The sequence below is a fragment of the Nesoenas mayeri genome (genome assembly GCF_963082525.1).
Source record: "Nesoenas mayeri genome assembly, chromosome: 17".
Lineage (NCBI taxonomy): Eukaryota > Metazoa > Chordata > Aves > Columbiformes > Columbidae > Nesoenas > Nesoenas mayeri.
In genome coordinates, this window is record NC_137565.1 from 4,856,596 (window position 1) to 4,876,119 (window position 19,524).

Here is a 19,524-nt window from a genome sequence, read left to right on the forward strand (position 1 = left end):
CGAGCTGCTGTCACGCTGGGCTAGTGCTGCGGTGCCAAAAGGGAGCAATGCAGTTGTGGTTGGGTCCCCTGGCAGGACCAGCTGTATCCAGGAGGATACTCTCTGCCGGAGCGGAGGAGCTGCTGGAAAATCTCCCTCCCAAGCCCAGCAGCACCAGTTGGCTGCGGGTGGCAGGAGCAGGATGAGCTCTCCCCATTAGGACACGTGCTCGTCGCGCTCCAGTGGCTCCGTGCTCTACTCGCCATCACTCAGAGAAAGGGGACGTGTGTGGGGACGAGTGTGTGCGGCAATGCGGGACCTTCCCAAAGCGTCAGGCTCTTGCAGATCCAGAGAGGACCAGACAGGCTGTCAGGAGCCCTGAGCATCAAATCCACCGTGCAGCCTCCGGAGCTTCGGGGTTGGGTTTCTTCTCCCCGGGGGTGCATCCCAGGGCGTAAAGCCCCTGTTTCCAATGCTGCGTTGCCTCACTCACTACCAGCTTTGGAGACGCCAGTTTGTTCCATAGGGATGGGTGGGACTCCCTGCAGAGCCCAGTTGGGCAGGGGTGCCTCCCTCCCCACCTCCCCCTGGGGTTTTCTGAGCCCATTGGACCATTTTACAACCCAAAAGAGGATTTCCCACTGGCAAGGGCTGCAACTGCAGAGTGTCCAGCTACGTCCTTTCTTCCTCTTGCAGGAACAAAAAAAAATGACATTTTGGAGCTGACAAGAGCGTTAATTGCTCAAGAGATGGTGTGGTGGCCTGGGACTGGGGGATGGCACACCGTGGGGTTTTAAAACCACAGATGAGAGCCCGATGGGATATTTTGCCTGCTCAGAAGGACATGGGAGAGGACTCTGTGCTGAACCAGGGAATACACTGCACAGGCGGGTTTCTAGAAGCAGCACAAGTTGAGCTGGTAAATTATAAAATGCCACACATGAGGTCTGTTATATAACGTCCCTTTACAGAACCTGGGAGCTAAATATAAAAGAGAATTACATTTTGGGCTGGTGTAAAACGATGCTCCAGAACAGTTTTGTGTGGGAAGGAGCACTTTGCAGCGCTGCAAGAATCGGAAAGGCTTTCGGGACTCTGGGTTCGCTCCCGCCTCCATCACTTGTTTTCTCTGCAACCTTGTGAGAAGCGTTTACTCCCTGGATCTCAGTTTCCCTCTCTTTAAAGCAGGAACACTAAAACCTCCATTTCCTTGCAGCTGCATTGTCAAGATTAATTCATCTTTGCAAAGTGACCTTAGAATCTGTAGAAACCCGAACAGTATATCATTATCCTGATCTAAACTGGGCGAATAATATCAGTGGGCCAAATTCTCCTCCCACACTGGAGGAGAAGGGATTGTGTCAGCATAACTGAGAAAAAAATTCCAGTCACCATTCCTAACCAAAAAATCCAGAAGAGAAAAGCCTTTTGGGGCTGAGATTGTTTTGTTTTCCTTGAGGAAATTCCCCCCTTCATTAGCTTCAAGCAGAAGGATCAGCTCCTACACAAATCGGCTCTTGCTGAAGTGTGAAGAGTGTTAATAGGAGTTTTGGATGGCTCATCTTTCCTCTCTGGATGGTATTAGTGACACTGGGTTCCTGCAGGACCTGCTGCCACCATCACCAGCTCCTTCCCCTTGCAGGTGACAAAGCCAGGAGCATCTCCTGGGGAAAATGCAAAGAGCAGCAGAGCAATGTAGAAATGCAGAGAGATGCTGTGTGTGATATGACGTGTATGTGATATGATATTTTTCTGGTGTGATCCAGCCTGCTTGGCAATGTTTTTGGCCATTTTGCCCTCCTTCAGCTCCTGCCCTCTTTCTCTTCAGCTCTATTTTCACCACCAAGCCCAGCGTGGTCCCCAGTGTCCCGCCCTGCTCAGAGGATGCTCCTTCTGTCCCTGTTCTCCATGAAACCCTGGGTACAGCCCAGCCCAGCTTCCTTCTCCTCCCTCTCTGCACTCGGAGTGAAGGTTGAGAATGCTGGGCAGTCACAGAAAAGCTCGGTGGATTTTCAGGTCAGGTTTGATTGCTCAGTTTGGGGGCCCAGGGGATCCAGGTACAGCCTGAAGGATGTCGAGGAATGCTCGGCAGGGGATGGCACTGCTGCAGCCTTGCTCCCACGGTGATGGAGGGATGCAAAGATTAAACTAGACTCAGCCTGGTTCAGCTTCTCCCTCAGCCTAGAGAGAGCAAGGTGCACCTAATGGCAAGTTCCCTGGCCAGAGGGACCAAGGAGCAGCTCTCCTGGGCTCACGTTGCTGCTGATTTCCCCTGTGGAGGTGGCTCATACCCCATTTAGGGGTTGCCTGCAGAGGGAGGGGGAGACCACTACACCCTCTGTCTTTTGCTAGGATGCTGATGATGCAAAACATTGTGGTCCCTAAGCAGAAGCCAAAATGGGGATGTAGGAGCTCCAGCAAACCTCTTCACCCCTGTTGCAGCCCTCCCCGCTGTGCAGTGCCTGTCAGCAGCTGTGTTTTGCAGTCCGTGCTGGGCTGCAGAGCCAGGATCTGGCCAAAGTGGATGTGCAGCCCCTCCAGGTATAGTGTGTGGTTTCTTAAAACCACCTGATCAGCAAGGCCTGATCCTGCGCCTGTGAAATCCATCTGAATCGCTGGAAAAAATGGTTTCTGACAGGATGGAGATTTGCAGGGGAGTTGCCAAGCAACTGGCACAGCTCTGCCGCCTCCCGCTCCTCTCCTCCCTCTGAGCAGTGAGCAGGCAGGGGATGGCTGCAACCCTGAATCCCTCCGTCCCCGCATCCCTGCAACCTTGCACCTCTGTCTCCTTGCATTCCCACATCCCTTCATCCTTGCCTCCATGCATCCCTGCATCCCTGGCCATGCCACCCTGCCTCCGCTTGTCCGTGGAGGTACGGCTGGGAAGGGCAGGGACCACTTGCTGCTGTTGGGACAGGACACTTCTAGCCGGTGGGGACGAGCACTCCTGCACACCCGACCCATGGAAAATCACCATCAGCAGCAGGGTTAGAAACAGGTTCTCTCTTCCAACCCCTCTCCAAACTGTGCAGCTTCCTTTTGAACTAGTCCCAGCAATGTGTGCTAACACACCGAGCAAAACACCCAGGAGGACTCATTATAACCCAACTTTGATTAGTGTCACCTCTGCATTTGCTTGGAAGTCGCTTCAGATTTGCACTGTCGAGAGAAATATGTAGCACAAACCCTTGGGATTTTCTTTTTTAAAGCTTTAATTCAGATCAGTTCTTGAGTAACAACTGCCTGTTACAAAAATCAGCTGATGTCCCTTGTAACGCCTTGGACCTGCGGCAAGGGGTATAAAGCAATGGCTGTCAGGAGGGGAGGCAGCTGATAGTTCTGATCTTGCAAAAGATCAGTTGCTGAGTGGCAAAAACAGCAAATCCAGCCAGCTCATAGAAATGGCAAATGGACCAGACTGTTCAGAACAATCTGTTCCTTCTCCAGGGAAGGACTCGGTGCTGCCAGTGGGCTGGGAAAGCGGCTATTCTCGGCGTTGAGCTGGTCTGAAATTCTGCTTCAGAAAAATGGCAGGGCCAAGAACAGGGTAATTACAAGGAGACATGTCCTAAATCAAAGAAAAAGGCTGTGAGTGGCTTTGCTGGGCTGACTCTTATTTGCGCTGAAGGAGCCCGGCTCTGCCTCATCCCACAGACCTGCTCACTGCCGTGTCCATGGCTTTCTGCTGCGGCAGAGAAACCCTGACGATCCGTCTCGGGTCGTTTGTGTGCTTCACCATCTCCCACCACCATCTACGTAATTTGATATTGTCACTGAGCCAGAAGAAAAACAATTAATACACCCCATTTCTTGCCTGGTGCCACAGTTTCTGATGGAAGGGGGCATTGCAGAGTGCTCAGACCTCTCCCATAAAGCCAAAACTGGGGAGACAGAAAGGTCTGGGAGTGTACAGATCAACACGGTGCCAGGCTGGACCTGGAGTGCAATTCCTCCAGGCAGATTTATTCCAGTTGTCCTGCTTTCCCCGAGGCTTGTGAGCTCCCCGAGGATCCTTTCCTCCTGTGCCCAACCCAGAGATCAAGTGGCCCTCATCTGATTTGGAAAAGAAAATTAGAAGAAGATAAAATGAATGCAGATGGTTCAGAACACACATACAGCAATTTAATTAATTGCCTTTAAATGTTAATTCAAAATAGTTTCCCTGAGTGATCTTACACAGGCAAATCCTCAAGCTGCCTTAAAGCACTTCCAGAGTGTCTTCAACCACCAAGGTATTCTTAGTCCTGATCAAGAGCATTGCATGGGATGATTAATTGGAAATAGTTCTTGTAAACCAGGCTGTACCCACTGTACTCTCCCGTGCTGCCCAGCTCTGCCCTGGGGCATCACAGGGAAGGAACCCTCCCATGATGTGCTGCTTTCCCAGCCCAAATCACCCTCCCATCCCTCTCCCCAGTGCTCTCCAGCTGTGTCTGGCATGGAGGGTTTCCAGCACAGCATCTGGACCTGCCAACAAGCTTCCCTGGGGGAGAAGAGAATATAGGAGGTCACGGTAGGGATTTACCAGCTCAGCTTAGCCACAGCCAAGTGTCTCACCGGACCTTCCGAGCTCTTGCATCGCATATCCCAGCCCTGGGCAGGGCTGCCTCCTGCTTGGGTTTTGTGCTGTAAAATGGCTGCATCCCTCCAGAACTGCTGCGGGATCAGCTGCCCTGCTAAGAGCATTACTTTGCGCAGCTTTGCCTAAATCACAGGAAGAAAAAAACTGACTCTCCACACAGAGAAACCTCATGCCTGGTCAGGCAGCTTCTGCGGTGGCTCCGTCCTTGAGTCCTCCGTCCTCTTGCTTTAGCTAAAGCCTTCCAGTGGTGTGTGAGTCCTTGCTACGTGCCAGGTTTGACCTCAGGCCGGTGAAATTTTCTGAGGTCTTTTCTTGCTTTCAGATGGCAGCACGTCCTCAGCTATTTTGCTTCTGCGTTTTCCCACCCGCGGCGGCAGCTTTTGAGCAGTAATTCAGCACCAGGTACCTGCTGCAGTCAAAGGCGTCTGTAAGTTAGCGCATAAAGATGAAGCAAATCCATGTTATTAGGCTCTGTCAGAGGGGCTGAGCCTGCAGTGGGAAAGAGTTTTACTTTCCCAAAGTCAAGGCCTGGGGAACTCAATCCTAAAACGACCCTTTAAAAAATACCAAGCAATGCCACGAAGGAGTCAGTTCGTTGCTGGAAATCACATTTCGCTTGGTGTCAGCGATTCAGAAGAAACCCATCTGCAGGAAATTATGATGACAAGTTCCTCTGAGCGGAGAGGAATTACAGCTGTAATTCCTCATTGCTGTAATGATCAAGGAGGCAGAGAACAGCCTCCTTTCTCCTTATTTAATACCAATTACTCTTAAAACTCGTAGCCATGTGTCCATACAGGCTTGTCTCAATCCCATCCTGCTACCCAGAGACCATTTCTGCTGCACTTGTAAGAAAAACATACCCAGAGGTGAAAATGAGCTACTTTTGTGCTATTTTGTTGTCTCTAATGATGGATACGCACTTGTTATTTCTACACTGTAATTTTTCAATGTAAGGAGGATGTCCTGCTGCATGCTGGTAGAGTGTCTGGCGTATTTGGCTCAATTTTCTTGAGATTTTAAGTGTTGAATAAGGGAAACAGCACCAGAAATTTGCAGTGCTGTTTCAGATGCTGGGCATGAGACCTTCTCTCCAAGGAAGGGCAGGCAAGAAGTGGTATCATGCAAGGAGAGAATGGCTTGGCATTGGCACACTAGATGATGTGTATTTTGAAATACAACTTTTCTCTAAGAGGCACATGGAGCAAAACTCAGGCCAGCTGGGAAAGATTACATGTCTACAAGTCTCAATGTGTTCGCAGTGGTTTTGGGACCAAAACTAACTGGTCTTGCCCATCAAAGGCTGGTATGGTTCATGCATATATGAAGATAACCATTGATTGGAGGAAAGAAATAAAAACTACGTAGAGAGTGTGCTTGTAGGAGGCCACTGCCATGCAAAGTCTTGGGAAGGTGACACCTTGAGGCCAAGGTACCACTCCAGATTCATGAGGTGACATTTCAGCAAAGAGATACCCAGTGTATGTCCAAATTTGGGACCTCTCTGTATGGTTTTGCCATTGGACCACTGCCTGAGAAGATCTTTCCCCATCGCCAGCTGCCTTAGGACTTAACAGCATCTCCCTGCTCCTCCCAGCGCTGCTGCTGGAGCTGACGGGAGTTTGATTCTGATTTAATCCAGGCTTTTAGAGGAGGGAAAAAAGAAAGTTTTGACAGTTCCATATATAGTCCTCTGACTCACAGATTTCATATGTCAAACACCGAAGACGGGTTAAGTAGAATTAAGTTCTGAATTTGTTATAAATAGGCATTAAGTAACATAAATGTTTTACATTTGCATGAGAATATGGGCCTGATTCTCTAGTTTACCCCAGAGATTTTCTTTGATGCTCCCAGCCCCACTCTGACCAGCCACCATTCAACTGGACCCGGTGAAACTGGGAAATCATGTCTGAAATCAGGAAGGTTTTATGCTGCTTGCACAGACCAGAATTTGTCCTTTAAAACAGTACAAGCAGTTTTAATTAAACCCCAAATCTGCAGCTGAAGGAATAATTTCTCCGTGTCAATCAGCGCTAAATGTACCTATTAAATCAGGGAAGAAGGGTAAAGATTAAAATTGCATAAAAAGTCACTTTTATTCTGTTTCTCCCAGCAGCTGGAGATGCATTGGATTCAAATGTTACAGATGATCTCTTACTGCTCCGATTACCGTTCTGCTCAGCCACAGCTTAAAAGTCCATCCAGACAATGAAGTCACCCTAACTCAGAGCAAGTGTGACAGCTGAGCATTGTTTGGCTGAAAACAGTCCCCTTTAGTAAAATAAATGCTTTTGCAATGAGTGTGACAGACACAGACTCTACCAAATCAGATCCCTCCTCAATAGTTTAATTTACTGACTTGTTCATTGCTAAACAATTGAGAATTGGTCCATGGAGAAGGAACCAAAAAGGACAGACAATATGGGCTGTATTTGGAGGCTGGACTGGTCCAAACCAAGGGAAACCAGGCTTTTGAGCCCCTCAGCAGCATTGTTTCTGGAAAAATAATGTCCTGCCCTGCAGCTCTGCTGTTTTTCTGAACTGCCAGTTCGGCCTTAGTTCTGCCGAGGGTGAAGAGAAGCAAATTAGAGAGAAGGGAGCTGGAATGCGACACAGCCAGGGCCACCGAAATAAAATGACAACCTCATCCCCAGAGAGGCTGTTATTATCCCACGGAGCTGTCGATCATGCAGGAATAGCATGAAAAGCTCTGGGAACTTCCCTCGGCCCCAGCGGGACCCTCGGGCTCCCGTGCCTTCCCTGCGTCGCTCTGCCCTTGGTTGCAATTTTTCTTATCTAATGCCATATTCTGCTTTCTGCCATGAAAAGTAATTCCCAATTAAATGCATCCTCAGAGCCAATCCGGCTGTGAATTAGCCTGGAACTTGGTGGCTGGCTTGTTAACTCATCAAAGTCTCCGGGATAATGGGGAGGCACAGCCTCAAGAGCAATGTGCTGTTTGGGGATTTTGCTCATCGCCTTGAACTTGCCGCAGCCCTGCAAACCGGGACGTGGATGCCCTTTGCTCACCTTCACCGTTTTTCTGTTCTCCTTCATCCCGGAGCTGAGTAAGCAACACCAGGGCTACAAAACACAGCCCTGCTGCAGCCTCCAGTGCTGTCTTGTCCTTCTGCCCTGAGGGATCTCAGGGTTTGCTGAGTCCCTCTTAGACATGAGGAAGAAATTTCTTACACTGAGGGTGGTGAGAGCCTGGCCCAGGTTGCCCAGAGAGGTGGTGGATACCCCATCCCTGGAGACATCCCAAGCAAGGCTGGATGGGGCTCTGAGCAACCTGAGCTAGTGCAGATGTCCCTGCTCATGGCAGGGCTGGCACTGGGGGAGCTTTGAATGTCCCTTCAATCCAAACCATTCTGTGATTCTATGAAGGAGCTGGCCATGCATTCCAGTTTATGGAGAAGAAATTATCATGGCTCTTGTGACTCAGACCACTGCTCCCATGTGCTTCCCTGCATGGACAAGACAGAAGCTGGTGCAAATCATCAATTTGTCCCCTCTGTTGGCTGCCTTAACAGGCTTCATCCCCAGGGACCTTCCCCTGGTTGGCAGCGGCAACCAGTGCTGCTCTCCCAACAACGGGCACCTTGACGTTGTCCAGCTGCTGAGGATGATGGCAGGGGTATGGTGATTGCTGCTGCTTCAGGAGCAAAACAGACAGAAAGCAGGTGGGAAGCCCAGGGAGCTGGGTGCAGGTCTGACGACAAAGGGGAGGGAAGAACGGCACATCCATGGCCCCAAAGTGCTGCTGGGGTTCGCGAAGCCCTGGGTGCTGCTCTCTGGTCAGAGTGAAAGGCTTCGGAGTCACAGGTTATGGGATAATTCAGACACTGCAAAGGAAGCAAGAACTAGTAGAATGAGAGTTTCTGTTTCCTGTGGACATGCAGCCAGGGACACATTGGAGCACGTGCTTTGGGGCTTGTTTTGGGGCATGGAAATCCCTTGTAGTGAGGGCTCCCAGCACCCCCAATAGGGTGAGTGGGTGTGGCAGTCATTCCATGCTCCTTGGTGACAGTTCCCATGGAGAACCCTTCCACACTGTAGTGTGACAGTGCTGTGGCAACCAGGCCAGTGCCTGTTCCACAGAGCTGGGGCAGTGCAGGGTGCAGGATCGGGACCCACTGCCCTTGGGGCTGCCACCTTTCCTACGTGTCTCGCTGGAAAAGGGGCTGTTCCTTGGGGACACCCGACTGCTGCCACCGTCCTGTCCCCTGGCTGGAGGGGAATCACAGCACCCTGCGACGGAGTGAGCAGCACTGGGGGGCACAGAGGAGCCCGGGGAGCTGCAGCAGGGCTGGGGAGACCAGGTTTTGGGGAGGCTGAATCCAGGTAATGTCTCCCATTCACACTCCCCAGGGGCTCTGCCCGACAGGATGGGGGGGGTCTGACCTCGCTGGGATTTCTATGGAAACCCAGGTACTGAACGGGGTGGAAAGCTCAAACCATCTGTTCTTCCCCTACTTATAAACTCGATCAGAGGAGCGTTTTTCACAATGACATCACTACAAATGTTCCCCTTTTATTCATCGTGCTGCCATCTGTGACGGTTTCCTCATGTGCCAAACACGTGAGCAGGTGCTGAGGGATGAGCAGGGGGGACACACCTCCTTACCCAGGTTTTATTTCTCCCTTTGGAAAGCAGACCTGGCTCCGTGGAGGCTTCTTTGTCCCCTTCCTGAGACATCTGCAGAGCAACCAGCAGAGTTAGCTGGAAGAAATGACGTGCTCAAAGGTAAAAACCAAAGCACAATCCAAAGCTGGTGGAGGATCTGCTGTGGGGACCTCACCTACAGGAGTAAATGCTGCAGTGCAGTGAGCCAGACAGGCGGCGGGGAGCCAGGCTGACGGTGTTGGGTTGTGGTGGGACTGGTTCTGCCTGTCCCTCCTGTGCTGGGGATGAGACCGTGGCTTGAAATTTGGGTGTTGGGTGAGGGAGGGTTGGATGATATCGGTCAGCTGAGGACATGGGTAGTGGTGGATCTGCCACAGCTTCAGTGCTTACCTGTTAAGCAGTTTCTCAACTTGAAGCTACCTTCCCACAGCTGGAGATGTGAGCGCTCCTGGTCCGCTCCTGGGAAAAGGCAGCTGGGTTCCTACCCATCCCCAGCACTGGTGGGTTTGGTTCTCACATGGTCCTTGCAGTCGTGCTGGGTGATAAAAGAGGTGACAACTTGCCCTCCCCCCTGCTGAAGGTCTGCACCCTGTCCTGGAATCAAGGTGTTGGCCGTGGTCAACAGGCACCAGTTTTGGTCACTGTTTACACCTCCTTGCCCTGGAGGTGGTGGTAGGGTGGGGGTGGGTTACCCAAGAGCAAAGCACCTGGTGGACCTTGCCCTGAGGTGCATCAGAAGTGCTCATGGAGCTGGTTTGCATGGCTCAGAGGTTTTGGGTGATAATAAATATCTGAGGTGGCAGCAAAGAGCTGAAGGTGGTGCCAAACAGCTGGAGGTGGCGATGCCATTAACCTGCTCCGCTGTCTGGTCGTGTTCGCACCAGTGACCAAACTCTCTGTCTCTGTGGCAGCGGGGAAGGGCCGCTTTGAGGCGGACACTTTCAGATTCCACTGAGAAGGAGAAGGAGAAGGTGACTGAGGCTGAGGTCAGGAGGCTGCAGAAACAGTATTGGATCGCAACAGAGAAGAGGAAATCTTATGGCGCACACGTGCGGCAGCGGATGCAGACTCAGCAGTGAGTGCAGCTCAGAAAGGTCCTCCATGCTGAGATCTGGGGACCCTGGCACTGGGATGGAGAGGGGTAAGGACCGGCCCCAGCGTTGCAGGTGAGTTGTGCTAAATGTCATTTGTCGTTCTGCTTACAGAAAAGAAACAGAGTCGCTGAACCAAGAACGAAAAGAGGTGTTGTTGGTGCTGAGCCAGATCACGTCCACGAGAAAAGCGATGCTGAGAGGCAGAGATTTTATGGAGCTTCAATGCCTTTTGCAGACCAAAAATCAGTATGATTCTATGATTAGAGACAGAAAAGTCCTGTTAGCTGACGTGGACAACCAGGTAAGAGCATCTGGAATGTTCCCTGGCTGAGCAGGGTAGAGAAGAGTCACAGGGTGAGCCTCATCACTGAAACTCCTCAATGTAAAATGTGTTTAATTCAGGCCTTGGAAAATAATGCTGCCTCCTGGCAAAAAACAAATGACAATGACAAATGGATAGAGCCAGGCTCCCACTCAAGTCAGCAGCACTGGCTAGAAAAGTCAGGTCTGACTCTCGACCTTGGTGTCCCACCAGTCTCTGCAGCTCCTCTTCGATGGCACCCACCTGCCTGGGGTCATGCAACATCCCTCTGCTTTTCCTTTAACTTTTTTTTTTCTCCTAAAAGAGAGGAAAAAATGGAACATGTAGTTGTGCTGCCTGAGGCATGGCAAACAGAGGAGTGGCAACATCTGAGGGACATACCTTCACTTCTCCTGGTTGGATTTGGTCAAGGATGGGGTGGGAGGCCAAGGGAAACCCAGAGCTACAGAAGTGATGGGTCCCTGCAGCTTTCTGCTCTGAACAAGCCACCCATGACAGGAGTCAGGGGACACGCTCGGGTTGTTTACAGTTGCTAGAGGTGCTGCAGAGCTTTCCACCACAGGCTTAGCTTTCAATCAGGGATCCCTTGGCTGAGTCATACCTCTCCCACCTGCCTCCTGCTTTGTTGTTCTCCAACAACTTCATTCTTTTGGTGGATTTATTTCTTCTGGCAGCTCCCCACTTCTGGCAAAAGTTTTCCTCCACTCATTCCCAGAGAGGACTCTGCAGATCTGGCCAGCACAATGCCGCTACCAAAAAACCATCCTCATTGCTTCTTCCGCTCTGCACAGAGCGCTGCTGTGCCTTGTTCAGCACCTCCTGAATTCCCCTCCAGAGGCAGCTGCATTTCCTTCATGACATGAAAATAAACCCATTCCTAGTTACAGTTTATGTTTCTGCGTGTGCAGGATGGGATCCTTTGGGATTAAAGCTGCTTCTATAACTGTGAGCTCATTAATGACACGGTTGCTGTAGTTCAGGTCAACAGAGGGTATTTGCTTTGGCTAAGTGTCCTGACAAGAGTCCAGAATGTAGGGGTGGAGATAACACATTTTTTTCTTTTCCTCTATGTGTGCAGACGCTAGAGCTGGAAAAAAAGTCTGTGAGGCAAAACCAGATAGAAGTGAAGGTGAAGCAAGCGAACTGTAGCAAACGGCTGCAAAAGAAGATTGAGAAACTGAAGTTGCCTCTATATAACGTAAGCAAACATTTTGCAGATCTTTGGAGGGCCACATTGGGGCCTGTGCACAAAACACTTTTTGCTCAGAACAAAGCATAACGGTGCAAATGCATTTGGTTGACATGAGCTGCATAAAGGACCTGGCTTTTTCTCCTGGCCTGATTGCTCCCAGAATATCTCAAAGACTCCTTCAAGCTCGGTGACCCAAATGCAGCACTTGTGCCATGCCAAGAAGCCTGAAGGTCTGCACCTGCTTAGTGATAAAACCCAACTGCCTAAAGCCACCTTGCCTTGGACAATGCCAGCTCCAGGTCTCTGCCATGATCATCCTGGCCTGCTGCTGTCCCTCCTGTCTTGGGCAGAAGGATAAAGTCATAGAATCATAGAATAATTTGGGTAGGAAGGGACCTTCAAAGCTCACCTACTCCAACGCCCCTGCAATGAACAGGGACATCTTTCACTAGATCAGGCTGCAGGACCAACTTAAAATCTCTTGGGCTGTTTTTGTCCCAGCCCTCTCTTTGAGCAGAGACCTGAGCCCACACAACCTTCAAACTTTTTGCCTCCCTCTCCCCAGGTCACTGTCCAATTTGGTACCATACTAACCAGAGATAAAGAGTTCCGAGAAAAGATTCAAAGCCTGCTAATCCGGAAAGACACTTTGGAAAACTTCCACCTGAAGTTCCGTAGGAAGACGGGTCAGCAGAGAAGGATGATGAGCACTGCCATTGAGCAATCCACACAAGCCTACAAGCAGCAGTACGTGGCTTTGCAAACCCTCTGTGGCAAAATTAGCACCAATGGGCAATGCTAGTGTTGAGTATTGATGGGAAGAAAGACTGCTTGTGATTCCAGAGGAAGAATTAACCACTCTTGTTTAGAGCTGGGTGCTAAGGGTTGGGTGGCTGCTCGATGCAGGGAGGCTGGTACCTCCAGAGGGATTTACTCCTTGTACCTGTGTGTGGTGTAACCTGCTGCTTGCTGTGTGCAGGATGGAGATTCGGGCAAGGATTTCAGCCCAGAATGAAAGGAAGAACCAAAAGACCATCCAGCACAAGGTTGAGATGCAGGAAAGGGAGCGTGTCCTTAACAGGGAAAACAAAATGAAAAACTTCATGCTCATCAAATGTGTAGATCGCTCTAAATTGGAGGAAGAGGCCAAAAAGAGAAAAGGTACTGGATGAGAGAAACCATGTGCAACTAGAACTGCAAACTCTAGGGTTGGCAAAGGGGCTGCTTGTGGCACTGCACCCCACTGGCAAGAACTCTCCTGGGGAGGGATCCCACTGTGTTTGCCCCATTCCCATGCAGACTGTGAGCTCCTTTCTTAATTTCTGAGTGAAATAAAGACACTTTGTGCCACGAACACCCCACCCAACCCCACAGGGGAAGGCTCTGCAAAGGGGACATGCACAGCCCAGGCTCTCCATCTCTCCCTCAGACCTGAAGGCAGCCAAGCGGGCCAAGCGAAACCAATGGGAGATCATCGAGAGCCAGGAGGTGGCTTACAGGCGTCTGCTGGAGCTGACGGAGGATGGGGATGCCGGCCATCTGGTGAATGGCTTCATCGAAAAGGAGCAGAAGTTGTTTGCCTACTTCAGCTATGCCTCTGAGCTGGACATCAAGATAGAGAATATGCAGCAGAAGGTGAAGGACCTCCAGGTCTGTGCCAGGTTCTTCATATCTCCCCTTTCTCAGCTGGTGATTTTAGGTTGGGGTGGTTTTTCCCTCTCCCTCGTATCCAGCACCAACTGCCCACCCCAGAGCCCAGCTCACAGCCTGCCACATTAGGGGAACGCAGAGAAGTAGCCAAAATACTCCAATAGACAGAACGCTGCGTTCTCAGAGCTAAAAGTGTCTCAATGCTGCCACCGTGTACCCAGCAAAAATACTGCAGGATCCAGGAGAACTGAGAGCTGCCTCGGCCATGTGTGGGGTTGGTTGCAGTGAGAAGTAGTGGGGTCACCTCCTGCCCTCCTGGCCCTGGTGACAGTGGTGCCCAGAGGGGTCAAGTGGGGTGTCCCTGCTCCCAGGGTGGAGGGGTGGTCCCCAGCCTCTGTTAGGCAGCTCTGGTGGACATTCAGCCAGTACCCCCTCCATGTGCTTGTGTTTACACAGGATGAAACGACAGTCCTCATGTTGAATCAGGAGTGTGCAGAGAGCAGAGACCTTCGTGCCCTGAAGGAGGTGGAGGTATGGCGGTCAGGATTAGAGCAGCAGACACATGCTGGCACATGTCCTAAGGAGTGTCTGGATGTCTCCTGGGATGTCTCCAGTGTCCAGACTGGAACTAGCCAGCACTGGGGTGGGGAGGGACAAGGGGCTGGTGTGAAACTTAGCAAAACCTTTGCTGATAGGAAAAACTAACGAAAGACACCGAGGAAGACAATGAGCATGAAGAGAGATGCAAAGGGAGCAGCAAGGTGCTGGGCTACCTCACAACCAGCATGGAGGCGCTGTTCAAAGAAGTCAACTATGACACTACAAAGATAACGAAGCAGCTTGGAGAAAATGGGCAGATCACGTATCTGAACATCATGCAGTTTTTTGGTGGGTTGGAGCTGCCCATCTTTCCCTGCCACGTGGCCTGGACCTTGTATGCCCACCACCCCCTCGCATGGCGTTTTAATTTGAGCTAGTTTTTTGCCCCTTGACCCATCATGCATGGGTGTCCCTAGTGTGCATTTGGGGGTCCCAAATTCCCAGCAAATTCAGGAGCTAACCTGGCTGTATTAACACCCCAGTAGACCTGCCCAGTTCATCCCTTTGGCTCTGGGTATGAGACCCAGCCTGGGGACCCTTGTCCCTGGGTGCACAAGCTGCTTGATGACACTGTCCTGGGGCAATCCATGGAGTCCCACTGCTCGCTGGTGTGATCCCATATACAGAGGTGGGTTTGGGCAGGGGTCTGGGTGCAGGAGCCCTGTGAGACAATCCTTCTTCTTACCCAGATGGACTGGAGGAGGAGACCAACAGTTTCCTGCAGATGAATCCCGACCTGTGCTACGGAATGGCTGATGAGTCCCACCTGGACCAGGACATTGACAACTCATTGCTGGGTGCCACCAGTCTCCTCCCGGAGATGGATCGGGCCCAGCTCTTCCCATTGCCCCCCACCCTGGACGGCACCATCCACACCATCGATGCTGGTGAGTGCAGGAGGTGAGAGGGAGGGACCACAGCCATGAAACCAGCCAATCCACAGTTCCCCCATGGCCACTTGGCCAATCGCCTGCTGCCAGCCATCTGTCCCAGCCAATCCCAACCAGTCTGTCCTACCCCACCGGGTATGTAAGGCTTGGGGTGGCCGGCATGACGGGGTGACCATTTTCTTGAGCAGGAGAGGTGCCACTGGACCATGGCCAGCTGTTCCAGATGGTTCTCCAGAGCCACAAGAAGGAAGAGGGGAATGCTGCCAGCACAGGCAACAAGGGGAGAAATGACATTGATGTGTGAGAACCCGGCAGGGATTAGTTAAATAATTAGATTAGTTAAATAAATAATAAAATCATAGAAAGATTTTGTTTGGAGGAGACCCTCAAGATCATTGAGTCCAACTATTAACCCAACCCTGGCACTGCCCCACATCCCTGAGAACCTCATCTCTGGTCTGTCCAGCCCTCCAGGGATGGTGACTCCAGCACTGCCCTGGGCAGCCTGTTCCAATGCCCCACAGCCCTTTGGGGAAGAAATTGTTCCCAGATCCAACCTCAACCTCCCCTGGCGCAACTTGAGGCCGTTTCCTCTGCTCCTGGCGCTTGTTCCTGGGGAGCAGAGCCCGACCCCCCTGGCTCCAAGCTCCTTTCAGGCAGTTCAGAGATCAGAAGGTCTCCCCTCAGCTCCTGTTCTCAGCTGAACCCCCAGGTCCCTCAGCCGCTCCCATCACACTTGTGCTCCAGCCCCTCACCAGCTCCGTTCCCTTCTCTCAACTCACTCCCACTGGGCACAGATGAACACACAGACACACCATGCAAGCCCAAGATCCGCTCACACCAGCAGCTGGATTTCTTCTTGCCAAAAGGCAGTTTAATGTGGGTGCCATTCACTTGTTCCCCAGGGGGAGAGGCAAAGGGACCCCCCCATGCGACATAGACAGAGGCGATCTCGCGGTGCCAGCCCCAGCATGGGCTAGTCCTTCTCTTCACCATGAGTAATGACGTGGACGAGGTTTTTGTAATCCAGGTTGCCAGACATGTCTGGAGGGAAGGCTGCGAACATCTGGTCGATCTGCCAGGAAAGAGCCAGGGTGAAAAGGCAGCACAGGAGGGGTTTGGGGCTCCAAGGAGGGCTGGGGGTCTGTTGGGATGGGGGGCACAGAGGGCTGGCAGAGCGAGGGAAGGAGCTCATACCTCTTCCTGGGAAAACCTCTCGCCCTGCGTCATCAGCATTTCTTTGATGCTGCAAACAAGAGAGTGAGGTGACCACCAAGGAGGCCTTGGTGGGGATGCCCATCCACCCCCCTGGGTACCCCTGGACTTACTAAGCAGATTTCAGGCCTTTCCCCTCTGGATCGAACACCTTGAACGCGTTCAGGATTGTCTCCTCTGGGTCGGCACCTGGGGGTGACACGGCCATGGCCATTAGAGATGGTGGAGGAGGAAGGCAACTGTGGTCTCCTGCTTTCCCCAGCCTTTTGGGGGACGATGTGGGATGTGATGGCAAGTGGGGTGCTCTGTGGGAAGGCCAACCCCACAGCCCTCCCGTGCCGGCAGGGGCTCTTGATGGCAGCGGGTGGCAGGTAGAGGAGCAGACGTAGGGTGGTGGTGCAGACACAAAGCAGCTGTGTCACCACCACCCTGACAGACGGCATCTATCTAATCTTTTGGGTGTATTTATAGAGCTCCAGGCACAGGCGCTCGGGGCTGTGCAGCCTCCTGGAGATCTGTGACAGGGCTGCATGCCTCGGGTTCCAGAAGTGATACAGGGTGCAGTCAGACAGGGCTGCTGGGTCAAAGTCATGCTGCAGCCAATGCTCTGGCCAGGGTGGCCATTGGTGCCACTGTTGGTGTCAGCAGGCTCGGAGACACTGCAAGATCTCCTGTCTCCTCTTTCTATGGGGACAGCAGCATCACAGCCTGTGGGCTTTTCTTTAAAGGCTGGGAAACTGAGGCACAGAGACCTGTTCGTACCCCCTAACAGGTTGGGGACACACCAGATGGTGGCTTCTCAGATGGGACAGAATACTGGTCATGGTGTGGGTGTCCACCCAACCCCCCTTCCAGCTCCCTGTATCCCCCTCACCCTTGAGTTTCTCCCCAAACATGGTGAGGAACACGGTGAAGTTGATGGGGCCAGGTGCCTCCTTTATCATCTCATCAATCTCCTCGTTTTTCACATTCAGGCGCCCTAGGGGAGAAGAGTGTTGGGTGAATTGTGGGTCCCTGTGAACCTTCTTCTGGAGATTTTCTCTAGAACCTATGGGATTGAACCTCTGCTGCTGCAGGAGCTGCTCTGAGTCACCCCTTGTAGGATCTCATAGGTCGACAGAAGTCGTTTCAGATCAGGAGGTTTTCAGCAAAAACAAGAGATCCATTTAACAGCTGGAGCTTGCTTGAATGGGGGCTCATGGCTGTTTTCTTACCTAATAGATCTAATGTCATCGAAGATTTTGGGAAGGGTCCTAAAAGGGGACTCACCGAGTGCAGCAAACGTGTCTCTCAGATCCGCCTTGTCAATGAAGCCGTCCCGGTTCTGATCCATGATGGTGAATGCCTGGAAGCACAGGAGGAGGGCAGGGAACACAGGCAGAGGGAGACTTAGCCTTTGCCAAAGCTTTAGTACCTTCTTCTTCCTCCCTTTGGCTTGGATGGGACAAGGGCACTGTGAGCCCTTCCAGGATGGGGCTCTGGGGGTCCTCACCCAGCAAGGGAGCAAAAACCGTCACCTGAACCCAGCAGCAATCCTGGCCCCTGCACCCTTGAGCGATGCGGGGTGATGGATTCCTACAGCAGCCCAAACACTAATGCCATGCAGACCCTCTCCTTGGCCAAAGCCCCCTCAGCCTGGGATGAGACCAACTAGGCAAGACAGCCTGAGCCATCAGATCCCCAAACAGGGACCAGTTATCCCTGTAACTGGCATCAACCCAGGACCATGTGCTGACTGTGCAGAGGGTAAGTGAGGAAGAGCTCCTGGCACGGGAGATGTGCTCCTGCTCTCCTGGGTGCTGCTGGCTGCTCCATGGCGTGCGAGCTCCTCAGAAGCTTTGAGGTGATGCCATACTTAACAATGTCACCGAGTTGTTACTTGCACTTTTAAAATAAAATTACTCAAAACCGGGCATGCTGCCTCCCGTTGCAAAGCAGCTGTCACCGATCTGAAAGCGCTGAGGAAAGAGCTGAAGGTCACATTGCATCAAGGACCCTCTGTCATTTCTACCAAACGCACCTACCTCTTTGAATTCCTGGATCTGGGCCTGCTCGAACATGGAGAAGACATTGGAATTAGCACCTTCAATCCTCTTCTTGGCTTTCTTGGGTGCCTGCAGGGGTTCAAGTATGTATCACTAATTCACTGGCTTTTTATGGTGTGGAAGAAAAGCATGAAACTACCCTATTCTTAGTCATGAGTCCTTCACAGCAGCTCTGAGCACATGTGACCCTCTGAGATACTGAGGGGTGTTAAGATTCCTGCCGTTCAGTCTTTGCTTTCCTGATGAATTTAGCCAAGTAGGTCCAAGGAAAGACGAGCTGAAAAATTGCTTCCACACCAAAGGCTACAGCAGGTAAAAGGATGGGCACTGCAGCAGGATCTCCTGGGGTGGAAACCTGGGTTTGGGAGCGCTACCGAGGCTGCACACAAGGGCTGGAGTCATTAGGTGCTTCCTTACATTTCTGTGCCTCTCGCTAATAACACAGCACTTATTAAAATGTTTGCTTATTAAAAAAATCTGCCTCCTCCTGCACTGAGGCTTGAAACAACCAGAAACTGCTCAACATGTATTTTAAAGAGGAGCAGAGGACAGAGCCGCTCACCATCCCACCCTGCCTGTCATCCCTCGTCCCACCCATGAGCTCCAGCAGCCTTGTCCCCTCTAATTGGGTGGCTCTTCAGGGGGGAGGCAGAGCAGGAGGGTTTCGGGGGACACAATGGCCCTTCCTCTTCATGGAGGAAGGGAAAGCAGAAAGATGGCGTTTGGACCCCCAAACACTCTGCCCCTGTTGGAAAGCTCTGCTAGTGTGGGAGACACCTCTCTGTTCCCCATGGGATGCTGCAGATGCAGCCAGATGCTCCCCAACTTGCTCAACCCCTTTCCAGGGCAGGAGGGACCCTTGGCCATCAAATCCCTGTCACCTCCATCCCTCCCTGCCCCATTAAAGCTATACTGGTGAAAAGCTGATGGATTTTGCCTCTTCCCACTGGAACTTTGGTCTCTCTGTACTCACCATGGCTTTGCACAGCTGCCGATGTTGCTGCGAGAGGCGTCTTGGAGGCAGTCCCTCGCTTCCCCTGGGCTGAAACAATAAATACATCCCTCTCCAGGCTAAAAATAACCCCATGCCCACTTTTGGCTGTAATAGGTATGTTAGCCACCCCCAACCCTGTTGTCTCTGCCTTTCTCTGTCCCTCCCTCTCTAATCTGGAATAGCTGCTTGTTGTTGTCACTGGCTGACGTGACATGTGAGCCGGAGAGGATTTCAAGGTTAACGAAGTGCCAGGCAGCCTTGCAGCTCCCACACTGGAGATGCTGACCCGAGGAGGGGACTGCACAGGAGCAACCCCACCTGCCTTTGTCAC

At 51.9% G+C, this 19,524-nt stretch overlaps 2 protein-coding genes across 3 annotated transcripts; one reads left to right on the plus strand and one right to left on the minus strand.

Moving 5' to 3' along the window:
* Positions 1 to 9,296: 9,296 nt before the first annotated feature.
* On the plus strand, positions 9,297 to 15,243 carry CCDC63 (coiled-coil domain containing 63; the record flags this gene model as incomplete). Its single annotated transcript, XM_080355634.1, has 11 exons — positions 9,297 to 9,311; positions 10,103 to 10,266; positions 10,397 to 10,586; positions 11,686 to 11,805; positions 12,365 to 12,546; positions 12,779 to 12,960; positions 13,229 to 13,449; positions 13,906 to 13,980; positions 14,145 to 14,337; positions 14,739 to 14,936; positions 15,128 to 15,243. The coding sequence occupies 11 exons, from the start codon at positions 9,297 to 9,299 to the stop codon at positions 15,241 to 15,243; spliced, it is 1,656 nt and encodes a 551-aa protein (XP_080211760.1).
* Positions 15,244 to 15,915: 672 nt separating this feature from the next.
* MYL2 (myosin light chain 2) lies at positions 15,916 to 19,286 on the minus strand (the record flags this gene model as incomplete). Of its 2 annotated transcripts, XM_080355302.1 has the most annotated exons (7): positions 15,916 to 16,014; positions 16,137 to 16,185; positions 16,268 to 16,343; positions 17,029 to 17,133; positions 17,424 to 17,499; positions 18,179 to 18,268; positions 19,173 to 19,286. In XM_080355302.1, the coding sequence occupies 7 exons, from the start codon at positions 19,284 to 19,286 to the stop codon at positions 15,916 to 15,918; spliced, it is 609 nt and encodes a 202-aa protein (XP_080211428.1). The 2 variants fall into 2 exon arrangements, with proteins under 2 accessions (XP_080211428.1, XP_080211429.1); XM_080355303.1 differs by lacking the exons at positions 17,424 to 17,499; positions 19,173 to 19,286 and having other exon boundaries at positions 18,166 to 18,262.
* Between the last annotated feature and the right edge of the window lie 238 nt (positions 19,287 to 19,524).